Genomic DNA, 11,947 nt, shown 5'->3' on the forward strand with positions numbered 1-11,947 from the left:
GTTGTTGTTTATGTAAACACACAGCCCCCCACCCCTCTAGTCTTACAGCTGAGTTTTCTTTTTCTCTCGGTATAATATAATATGGTATGGTATAATATGATCCCCTCCAGGCTAACGGCATTGTCCGGAATGGATGAATGACTTCAGTCAGGATGATGGCCCAGCAGTTGCTAATATTTTTTGAATAGAGTTTGAGTTGGAGATGATCCATTCTGTTGTCCAGTGAGCGGACGTTAGAGAGCAGGATTGATGGGACCGGTGGTCTGATGATGAGATACAATATTATGGCGGAAGGGCTGGGAAGTGCCCATTTTTTTTAATTTAACCTTGGTTTTGTAGGAATAAATTTATTGACATTTGGAATCTTTTTTATTAGGATGTCCAGGCCGAGAAGTAAAAAAGCAAAAGGTACAAGGTGCAAACAAGGTATTACATGTACATTAACATTATTTATAGTAAGAGTAAAGTTTGATTATTTCCATCAATTTATAAAGAAACAAAGCATAAAACACAACGAAAAAATATCATTTCACTAAATAGTACAGGTGCAAGATGTGTTTTAATATGTTTGACAGTTTTTGTTTGAAACTGGAACCATAAAAAACTTTGTTACCCTAAGCAGTAAAGAAATGGCAAAAACAATGGAGACTAAAGTGCTTGAATTAAAGAATACTTTTTCAACAACTGGATCAAAGATGAATTTTCACTATTTTGGTTTTAGGAATTCAGCAGAGGACCCTTCATAATTTAGTCTAATCCCAGCATATAGAGGCTGAGTGAATGTGGTCTGGACTCTGTGGAGAAGAGTCAGTGTTTCAGAAACTCTGTAGAAAGACAGAATACCTGCTCTGTGATCCAGATACACTCCTATTCTGGAGGGAACTTGACCTTGTACTGGATGGCTGTTGTGGTAAAATAGGTAACGGCTTGTGTCATTTCGTATTGTCCAAGAATTGCTGTTGAATCCAAAGGCACATTCATTTGATTCGCCTGCTCTAATAATGTTTTTGTATGAAACTGCTATGTAAACTCCTTTTCCTCCACACTGCACCTCCCAGTAACAACGTCCAGTCAGGCTCTCTCTACTAAGGACCTGGTACTCATCAGTAAATCTTTCTGGATGATCAAGATAAGACTGCTGTTTCATATATGTTACTTTTCTGTTCCCCTCAGATAATGATAGAAATATATTTGCTGTGTTTGGATCCAGGGTGATTTGTTGTGAATATTTCAAGAATTCAGCTCTGATCTTTGGTTCAGTATCTGGTTCTGACAGTAAACCCTCCATATTAGTGACTGCCACTGAGATGTTTGTCCATGTGTCTCTCAGGATGTCCTCTAGTTTCTCTCTGAGCTCTGACACAGCTGCTGTCACATCCTCAAAGTATCTCAGAGGACGAATATTGACGCTGGGTGCGTCTATAGACTCACTGAGTGCTGACAGTGAGGGGTAGTTCTGGAGAAACTGGGTGTGATCCTCTGTGATTGAGAGCTTCTCCAGCTCAGCTTCTTTCCNACAGTGAGGGGTAGTTCTGGAGAAACTGGGTGTGATCTTCTGTTTTTAGGAGCTTCTCCAGCTCAGCATCTTTCCTCTTCAGCTCAGTGATCTCCTGCTCCAGTTTCTTCTGAAGCTCTTTGACTCGACTCACTTCAGTTTCCTGCTGGGATCTGATCTTCTGGTTCACATCGGAGCTTCTTTTCAGGATGAGACGGATCAGATCAGTGAAGATCTTCTCACTGTCATCCACTGTTTTATCAGCAGAGACATTGATGGTCTCCACCTCCTGTTGAAGCAGCCTCACATCTTTCTCCTGGTCCTGGATTCTCTGCTGGATTTGTTGTCGTCTCTCCTGGAGCTCCTTCTGCTTCTCAGTCCTTTCTGCTGCAGCTGGGACTGTTTCATGGCCTTTATGTTCATCCATGAAGCAGAGATAACAGATACACTGCTGATCAGTACGACAGAAGATCTTCATCACCTCATCATGACGAGAGCAGATGTTCTTCTGTAGATTAGCAGAAGCTTCAATAATTTTATGTTTGTTAAAATTAGGAGCATAATAGTGAGGTTGGAGGTGATTCTCACAGTATGAAGCCATACAGACCAGACAGTACTTAACAGCTTTCCTCTTCCTCCCAGTGCAGACATCACAGGCCACATCTTCAGGTCCAGCATACCAGTGATCAGCTGCAGCAGCCTGGAGTCTAGTCCTCTTTAGATCCTCCACTAATTCTGCTAATATGATGTTTTTCCCCAGTCCAGGCCTCGGTATGAACTCCTTCCTGCACTGAGGGCAGCTGTAGATTCTCCTCTGATTTTCTCCGTCCCAGTGGAGTTTAATACAGTCCATACAGTAGTTGTGTCCACATGGAATAGTCACTGGATCCTTTAGTAAATCCAGACAAATTGAACAAGAACATTTTGCGGAATCCACATTATTTCCTTGCTGTGCCATGCTGACGTTCAGCATTACTGAATGTCTCATGTTTCAGCTTTCTCCTATCAAATACTTGCATCTTTGAATCAGAGCTGCAATCTTTGACAGAAAGTGGGAGGAGTTAGTGCTAAAATGTCAGCAGGAAAAAGTGAATGCAACTCCTGGTGTCTTTGTCTGACTATTTAACATTTTCAGCTTTTTGTTTTCGCTTTAAAATACATTTTGCCAATAAATTTATAAAGGTAAGAAGATTGAGTAAACATAGAAAATTATTTATGATTCAAAGTAAAACAACATACTTCTTTCAATAAAAAAAATACTAGCACATTCATTTGTAAATTTTGCAAACTGGTCTTGCATTGGTTTGTGATGTTTGTGGGACCTTGAGATTTTGCACAACAGTGATGTTTCTAGTAAATGTGAATGATTTTTAGCTTTATTTTTAGCATAGAATTGCCTAATTTTACAAAGAGGAACATAATATATAACCATAACAACATAAAAAAAAAAAGATGTCGGAAATTGGTTTATCAGAGAAAGAAACAGAAGCTTATACAAACACTTAAATTTTTGTGTGACAAAAATTACAAAATTTCATCACTTTATTTAAAATTAATACCAGTCACAATATGATAAATCAACACATAAGAGAAACAATAAGGACACTTTCTCATCCCACATTCTTACTCACAAAAAAATGACCCTTTGGACCAAAATGTATAGTTCTTTTTCACCAGAAACTCTTAGGGAATACGGACATTTAGGTTGTTTTCCTGTTTCTCACCTTCAAATAACCGGTAGGATTGGTGTCCTAACTCTCTTTTGATACTAAAAAGTGTGTAAACATCATCTAATAACACTTAATGTTTTATTCAATTCATTCCCATTCAAAAAAACTTTAAAGAGAAATTTAAAAATACACAAGTATGTGTAGTTCTGTATGAATATATTTGGCCCAGACAACTAAAACAGGAACCATAAACAGCGACTTAATTGAGAAATGTGATTCCATTATCTAAATTTCCATCGCATCACATTCCCATTTCTTTTCAGCTTGTTTACTTGTCTGTGCTTGTGAAAGATAAGCTGTTCCCAATGTAAGAATGCATGAAGGGAAGGTGCCTGGATGTGTTTTTGCTCTGCCCATTTTATCAAGGATTCATCTTTTTGCTTCCCATTAAAGCACTTATAGAAGAGAAAGGTTGGGGTAGAAAGTTACAATATATTTATGCAGTTATGAAAACAGTAATGTTCTTATATGTGCATGTATGTGTGTACAGTATGTGGTGGAGAAAACAATAAATATTCATACCACCAAATCTTTTAGTTGTGTTTTATTTGACAATTTGACTATATGTTCTAAAAACAGCAGCATATTGGTCTGCTTCTCCTTCTTCTTCTGTGTTTTATGGAGGTTGGCAGACCAATTTATGAGGTGCATTACGGGCCACCAACTGGACTGGAGTGCGGACAGGAGACTTACAACAATAAAAAAAAACAACTACAATTCTCTTTAATAAGATGGTACTTCCCAAAAACCAAAAAAACCTGAGTTTTTGTTTTACTCACTCAAGAAATATCTTCAAATGTATATCAAATTTCCATTTTATGCATTTCTTCTCTAAGCTTTTTCCTTTTATTTTCATAGGCAGGACATTCCATAGGCACATTTTACATTTTCAGGGAGGTTACAACGTTCACAAACACCTGTTACATTGTCAGTTTAAGAGAATTATTCAAACCAATATGACCTATTCTGAAATCATTGATTCATTTCTTATCATTTAAGTTTTGACCTGTCCTGTGATCTGGTATCCGCACAAAAACAAAAATGGAAAAGAAATAATAACACTCTTTTGTCCACTTTTGATCTCAAGCAAGTTGAATGAGAAGTGCATGCCTGCCTAGAATTACATCCCCTCTCGCTGTCATGATGTTGGCACTGTTGGCTGGCTTAATTGCTCACTCGATTCACCTGTCTAACTCTGCCTGGTTGTTCATTACTGCTCATATAATCCACCTGCTGCTGCTTCTATTTATATGGCTTACTCCCAGCCATCATGGACAGATGCTGATGCTCTTGTTCTAGTGCTCGTTCTCGAGAGCCAATGGAGAGAAGGTTTTTAAAATTCTATAGTTTTTCTGATATCCTGAACCTGATCTGCCTCTTATCCACTGAGTGTTCCCTGAACCCTGAACCAGCCTGTTCCTTTTCTCATCGCTATCCCTGTCTGGGCTCCGGAGAGTGAGCCTATTCTGATTTTTTTTTTTTTCCTGACCTGGCTCTGACTCCTACTTGTTCTTTGGGGCTTCAGCATCTGAGACACTCTGAGCGGCACCCACCGCATCTCCTTGGCAGCCCACCTGCTGGATCATACCTCGTTCTATGGCGACGGTCTAAACTGTTAAACCAGGTGAGTCATATGGATACTTTTTCTCCATTAGATTATCATGGTCACTAACCTGTCATTTTTTTGAACCCGAGTTTCCAGTGATGGGCGGTGCCTCCCCCTTGTACTGATACTGCTGATCCAGCCCGATCTGTATTTTAATAAATGCTTTGAGTTATCCCACTGTCTGCCTTTTCTTGAATACTGGGTCTTTCTGTTCTGCTTCTATGACAGAGTAATCGCTACCTGTTTGATCTATTGAAGGTTTTCCATCCTTGCAACAAAACTAGCAGCAGTAGTGGAGTTTGGGGAGGCAATCCACTTCTTAAATCTATCTTTTCTTTGCTCTAATTTATCCAGAAGTTCTGCAATCGCACTTTTTCTCTCAGTCCCAGCTTGGTGGTCGACTGCATATTTAGCCTTCACTGGAAATGCCTTTCCAAATGTTCTTTTTATTTTTTGACAACCTCTCATTACAATGCAAACATGCAGGGAATTCTTCTGCATTGATAATGAAAGCAAATGATTCGCTGCTTTGTTTGCCTGGCACTGCGCCACGCTGGTTCCAAGTTATGACCACTGATCTCTATGGCAATGATGCAAATTATTGTTTAAATTTATTTATTATACAAATGTTTACAGCATTGGAAAACATAATTCATTTTTGTTTGACCTCCTGCACATAATGAAAAAAAAATTTGATTTTCATAAATATATGAAAAAGCTCCAGGGAGCCGCAAGGGGACGCTGGTTGCCGACCCCCCGTTTAGGGGTTAGGTTTAGGACGTAGGTGTGAATTGAGTTTGCAGTTAGGGTTAGGTATGAACCTGTAATAGTTAGATTTAGGATAAGGGTCACGGTTAGTGAATGGAAGTCAATAAGGAGTTCCCACAAGAACAGACAAATTTGTTTGTGTAAGTGTGTGTTACTGTTTGTGTAAAATTACCTTCACATAAAATAATAGAGCAGTTTATTGTCAAGCATTGATTGGGACGGTAATGAAGCAAGGTATACAAAAGTATTTAATTGAACAGCTTTTGTTAGGACCCAGCTGGCTTCCAGGGTGATTGTAGAGAATAATCTCTAACTTCTGTTTCTTCTTCATTTTCATTTTAATCTCTTTAGTGGAATGACTGAAACAGAGCTTGTTTTACGCATGTGGCATCACTTTCATGGCAGCACAGTGAAACTACTGTGTTGCTCCCTCAGCTATAATTTATTATTCTTTTTCAAGGCAAATTCATGCGCAAATTCTTCTTCATGGGCACATCACAGAACTGCACCCTATATAGCTAAAGTGCATGCAACAACATTTTCTTCACAAATTTCTTTAAATCTGCAATACTGAAAACAAACATATTTGTTTTTAACTGATTAATACAAAATAAGAACACAAAAAAAGTGTATACAAAAATCCTTCATTGTTGTACAAGCTGAACATTCCATGATCACATCTTCTTCAATATATATATATTTTTTTATTTCCACAAGTTTTACATTGGAAAGCTTAGACTCCATTGTCTCAGGTTCTGTAAATAACCAAAAATCCCTCCGGATAAACTAGTTAACTAGTGTCACAATCTTTCACATTCCCAATCTGTTGCAAATACCAATGGGCTGGATTAAACTCCCAGTACATTACAGATTACAGGGCAAACCTAAACAAACAGGGTATGAGGCTCTAATAAGGTTTTTATTAAGTGCTGTATTATAATCACATTTAGGTAATAAAACAACTTCATCTGCATTGATTTTTGCCATTTACAATGGCTAAAATGTGTTATTGCTAGCAGAGCTGAACTGACTCCACTAGATAAATCTATACAACCCACCACTATCATCAGTCACTGACAGTACACAGAGGGAACCAGTGACAAAGAAAAACGGGAACTTGACAATCGAGGGGCAAACAATAAACAAATATTAGAGGAAACAACATAGACACAAGTGGGTGCAGTTATCAGAAATACAGCATGGATTTGGATCATGAAAAAGGGCGAATACCAGATGCCACAACAAGTCCGTAAAAACATACTGAAAACATCAAAATAACCAGAGCATGTAGAAAGAAAGGAAAAAAAAACAACATGGGGATTTACATAAAAGATCCGTATCAGGAGGCCAGCAGTGGCAAAGCAGCAACATTAGTGCCTGATGTTTCTTGAAGGTGATTTTTAGACCTCAAAGTCTGATTTAGTGTCTAAATCTGCATAACCATTTGGATTCATTTCTGAACACCTATATGTTAAAGCCTGTGAACCAGACTGGGGTAATGCCAGTGCAGAAATTCGAAGGCTCAGGCAGGTCAATTCAGATTATACTAGGTTTAAATCTTTTTAAACAGCTTATGGTTATCCTGAACAATCTCTATAGGTGTGCTGCTATAGGCTTAGACTGCTGGAGGACATAGAGGCCATCTACTCTTACGCTGCTACATTTTACTCTTTGTCTCCAAATTCACATTATTTGTTGATTCAACTTCTAACGTAATGTTCTCTCTCTGTTCATAATTCTGCTATTAACAACCTGCATCATAGATAATAGAGTTGGGCCTGTTTGTTTGGTCGTTCTTCTCTCTTAGACATAGCTATGGGCAAATCTTTTAAGGTGGCTTAGTGTATGCTCTCTCTTTCATCTTTTTTGACATGTAAAGCAGTTCAGATCTTATCTGCCTAACTGCTCCTTTCTTAGACGGAGCTACCTTTGGAGATAATTTACCATTACATTTTCTAACATAAAATAAATTATTTGTAACAGAAACAACAGTGATCTCTTAGCAAGAATGATCGATACTAAAGAAACTGGAAGTAAAATACAAATTTTGACCAACTGAACCTCATTTTAATTGTGACTATTTTAGTTGAACACACTTGGCAAATGATCCATTGTCATAAAGCCCAATCCCAGCATAAACAGGCTGACTAAATGTGGTCTGGACTCTATGGAGAAGAGTCATTGTAGAAAGGCAGGAGGAGACGCTGTAGAAAGACAGAATACCTGCTCTGTGATCCAGGTACACTCCCAGTCTGGAGGAAACTGGACCGGATATTGAAGTTTGAATTCTGTGATAAAATATGTAACTTGTTGCATAGCAATATAATGACCAAGAATTTTCATTTAATCCAAATAAACATTCATCTGACCATCCTTCCCTACGGATGTTTTTGTATGAAACTGCAACATCGACTCTTCCCCCGCTCCATTCCACCTCCCAGTAACAGCGTCCAGTCAGACATTCTCTACTCAGAACCTGGCATCTTTGAGTGAATCTGTCTGGATGATCAGGATAAGACTCTTGCTGTTCTATTAGGGCCGCTTTTCTGTTTCCCTCCGATAAGAACAATTTTCTGTTTGCTGTGTTTGGATTCAGCGTAATTTCATTTGAATATCTGAGGAACTCAGCTCGGGTCTTTGGTTCTGTTTCAGAGTCTAAAACCTTTACCTTAGTAAGTGATAGTGAGATGTTTGTCAATGTGTCTCTCAAAATGTCCTGCAGTATGTCCCAAATCCCTGAAACAGCTGCAGTCACATCCTCAAAGTATCTCAGAGGACGAATATTGATGCTGGATGAGTGTGTAGACTCACTGAGTGCTGACAGTGAGGGGTAGTTCTGGAGAAACTGGGTGTGANAATTTCTAAAAGTAGAATGGGATCTTTTAGTTATCAGGCTCCTCTCCTGTGGAACCAACTACCAGTTTTAGTCCGTGAGGCAGACACCCTGTCTACTTTTAATGGAAGGCTTTCCCTTCACCTTTCCGTTTTGATAAATCTCATAGTTAGTGAGGTTCAGATTATCCTGAGCTATCTCTATAGTTATGCTGCTATAGGCTTAGACTGCTGGAGGACATAGGGACCCCATTTTAATCCTTCTGCTTCATTCTATCTCTTTTCTCTCAGTCTGCAGAATGTATGAGTTCAATCTCTAACACTCATAGTCATAGTAGCTTCATGCTGGAGAGAAATATCACCTGAGCTTCTGCCATCAACACCTTTGTTTATAGATGCTCATCTGACTGTTTTTCAGAGTAGTCCTGTTTGTCTGACTGTGACTGGCTGGATGTGCTCTCTTCATCCTCTGAAACGGGAGCTGGCTCGGAGCTCTTCTGCCTGGCTGTGTATTTTCTGGATGGGGCCACCTTTTACAGTTGCCTTTTGTCTCTCTGCTCTCTGCCTCTTTCTCCTTGAACCCCAGTCGGCCTTGGGAGATGGCAGGTCATACTGAGCCTGGTTTAACAGGTTACCTCCTGTTAAAAATGAGTTTTTCCTCTCCACTGTCGCTACAAGCATGCTTAGTGTGAGGGATTGCCTTCAAGTCAATGAGACAATGCAATCAATTGGTTTTCCTAAAAAAAAGAAAAGAAATTGGAATCAATTTAACTGTACAGTATGATCTGGTGAATTGTAAAGTGCCTTGAGATGACGTGTTGTGAATTGGCTCTATATGAATAAACTCAATTGAATTTCTTTTAACCACATTTAGGATTATTTCACAGGCCTTTTTTTGCAACATCAGCTTCCCCTTTGGAGATGCTAATGCTAGCATGCAAACACTGGCCTTTGATTCCTTGTGTAATGGAGGACTGTACAGAGTCCTACTGTTAGACTTAGACTTCTTTATTTGTCATTTTGTATGCACAGAGTGCATACAGAACGAAATTGCGTTACATACAGCTTATGAGCATTGCATTGATATTTGAAATGGCACGAGTTATACAAAAAGTGCAGCAGTTATCATTTAGCTCTGTTTTTTTATATTCATCCAAAACGTCTACGGTCACATGAATATGTAGAAAGTCTTTTCAATCCATGCATCATTTAATAACATCTATTAAAAGTGTTGTCTTTCCAAACATTGTTCCTCTTATTGAATGGCAGATTGCTAAAAAAAATATTAAGAAATTTCATCAACCTGTTTATTTTAGACAAATTTGCACTTATGATGCACTTATGAAGACATAGAAAGCAGTGCACACAGAGATAGTGTAAGTGCAGTGTCATGACAATAAATGTTGAATTCTCTTGCAACTCATAAGGTTTTGTTCTTTGAATTGGGGTTAGTTTTAGGACTAAGGTGTGAATTCACTTTAGGTTAGGGTTTGTTATATGTTGATTATAGTTAGGCTTAGGGTAAAGGTCTGGGTTAGGTCGTATAAAATTAATGCAAGTCAATGAAATGTCCCCATATGTCATTAAAACAAAGTGTGTGTGTTTCTCATAAATTGTGGGAACCATTTAATAGAAAATAGCACTTTGTGGAGACAGGCTGCTCCTTTTAGGGAACAATGCCTGGTCCCCATGGAAACAGTTGCTTTTTAAGGGTTAGTTTAGGATGTAGGTGTAAACTGAGTTTAGGTTGTTGTTAGGGTTAGTTTTGAACCCGTAATAGTTAGGTCTAGAATAAGGGTCACAGTTAGAGTGTAGAAATAAGGGATAAATGAATGGAAGTCATTGGGAAGTTTCCACAAGGATGGACAAATTTGTCTATGTGAGTGTGTGTTACTGTTTGTGTAAAATTAGCTTCACATAGAACAGTAATGGGACGGTAATGAAGTAAATAGGACGGTAATGAAGCAAGATATACAAAAGTATTTTACTGAACAGCTTTTGTCAGCACCCAGCTGACTTCCAGGGTGATTGTAGAGCATAATCTTTAACTTCATTGTTTCTTCTTCGTTTTCCTTTTAATCTCTTTAGTGGAATGACTGAAACAGACCCTGTTTTATGCATGTGGCATCACTTCCGTTGCAGCACGGTAAAACTACTGTGTTGCTCCCTCAGCCATCATTTATTAATCTTTCTCAAGTTAAGTACAAATTCGTCTTCATGGGCACAGAAAAGAACTGCACCCTGTATAGCTAAAGTGCATGCAACAACATTTTCTTCACAAATTTCTTTAAATCTGCAATACTGAAAACAAACATATTTGTTTTTAACTGATTAATACAAAATAAGAACACAAAAAAGTGTATACATAACATAAATCCTTCATTGTTGTACAAGCTCAACATTCCATGATCACATCTTCAATTCTTTTTTTTAAATTTCCATAAGTTTTACATTGGAAAGCTTTTACTCCATTGTCTCAGGTTCTGTAAATAACCAAAAATCCCTCCGGATAAACTAGTTAACTAGTGTCACAGCCTTTCACATTCCCAATCTGTTGCAAATACCAATGGGCTGGATTAAACTCCCAGTACATTACAGATTACAGGGCAAACCTAAACAAACAGGGTATGAGGCTCTAATAAGGTTTTTATTAAGTGCTGTATTATAATCACATTTAGGTAATAAAACAACTTCATCTGCATTGATTTTTGCCATTTACAATGGCTAAAATGTGTTATTGCTAGCAGAGCTGAACTGACTCCACTAGATAAATCTATACAACCCACCACTATCATCAGTCACTGACAGTACACAGAGGGAACCAGTGACAAAGAAAAACGGGAACTTGACAATCGAGGGGCAAACAATAAACAAATATTAGAGGAAACAACATAGACACAAGTGGGTGCAGTTATCAGAAATACAGCATGGATTTGGATCATGAAAAAGGGCGAATACCAGATGCCACAACAAGTCCGTAAAAACATACTGAAAACATCAAAATAACCAGAGCATGTAGAAAGAAAGGAAAAAAAAACAACATGGGGATTTACATAAAAGATCCGTATCAGGAGGCCAGCAGTGGCAAAGCAGCAACATTAGTGCCTGATGTTTCTTGAAGGTGATTTTTAGACCTCAAAGTCTGATTTAGTGTCTAAATCTGCATAACCATTTGGATTCATTTCTGAACACCTATATGTTAAAGCCTGTGAACCAGACTGGGGTAATGCCAGTGCAGAAATTCGAAGGCTCAGGCAGGTCAATTCAGATTATACTAGGTTTAAATCTTTTTAAACAGCTTATGGTTATCCTGAACAATCTCTATAGGTGTGCTGCTATAGGCTTAGACTGCTGGAGGACATAGAGGCCATCTACTCTTACGCTGCTACATTTTACTCTTTGTCTCCAAATTCACATTATTTGTTGATTCAACTTCTAACGTAATGTTCTCTCTCTGTTCATAATTCTGCTATTAACAACCTGCATCATAGATAATAGAGTTGGGCCTGTTTGTTT

General features: G+C 38.3%; 2 protein-coding genes across 2 annotated transcripts; both read right to left on the reverse strand.

Annotated features, from left to right (window-relative positions):
- Window positions 1-605: 605 nt before the first annotated feature.
- On the reverse strand, window positions 606-2,453 carry LOC107101372 (tripartite motif-containing protein 16-like). Its single transcript, XM_015400260.1, has 2 exons — window positions 1,519-2,453; window positions 606-1,430 (listed from the first exon to the last, which is right to left on the reverse strand). Exons 1-2 carry the CDS (start codon window positions 2,451-2,453, stop codon window positions 707-709), a joined length of 1,659 nt encoding a protein of 552 aa, XP_015255746.1. The 3' UTR covers window positions 606-706.
- A 5,087-nt stretch (window positions 2,454-7,540) lies between these two features.
- On the reverse strand, window positions 7,541-8,599 carry LOC107101368 (tripartite motif-containing protein 16-like). The gene is made up of 2 exons (XM_015400256.1): window positions 8,577-8,599; window positions 7,541-8,460 (listed from the first exon to the last, which is right to left on the reverse strand). Exons 1-2 carry the CDS (start codon window positions 8,597-8,599, stop codon window positions 7,677-7,679), a joined length of 807 nt encoding a protein of 268 aa, XP_015255742.1. The 3' UTR covers window positions 7,541-7,676.
- Window positions 8,600-11,947: the final 3,348 nt, after the last annotated feature.

This window comes from Cyprinodon variegatus, unplaced genomic scaffold (genome assembly GCF_000732505.1).
Source record: "Cyprinodon variegatus isolate N-32 unplaced genomic scaffold, C_variegatus-1.0 Scaffold1089, whole genome shotgun sequence".
Taxonomy (NCBI): domain Eukaryota; kingdom Metazoa; phylum Chordata; class Actinopteri; order Cyprinodontiformes; family Cyprinodontidae; genus Cyprinodon; species Cyprinodon variegatus.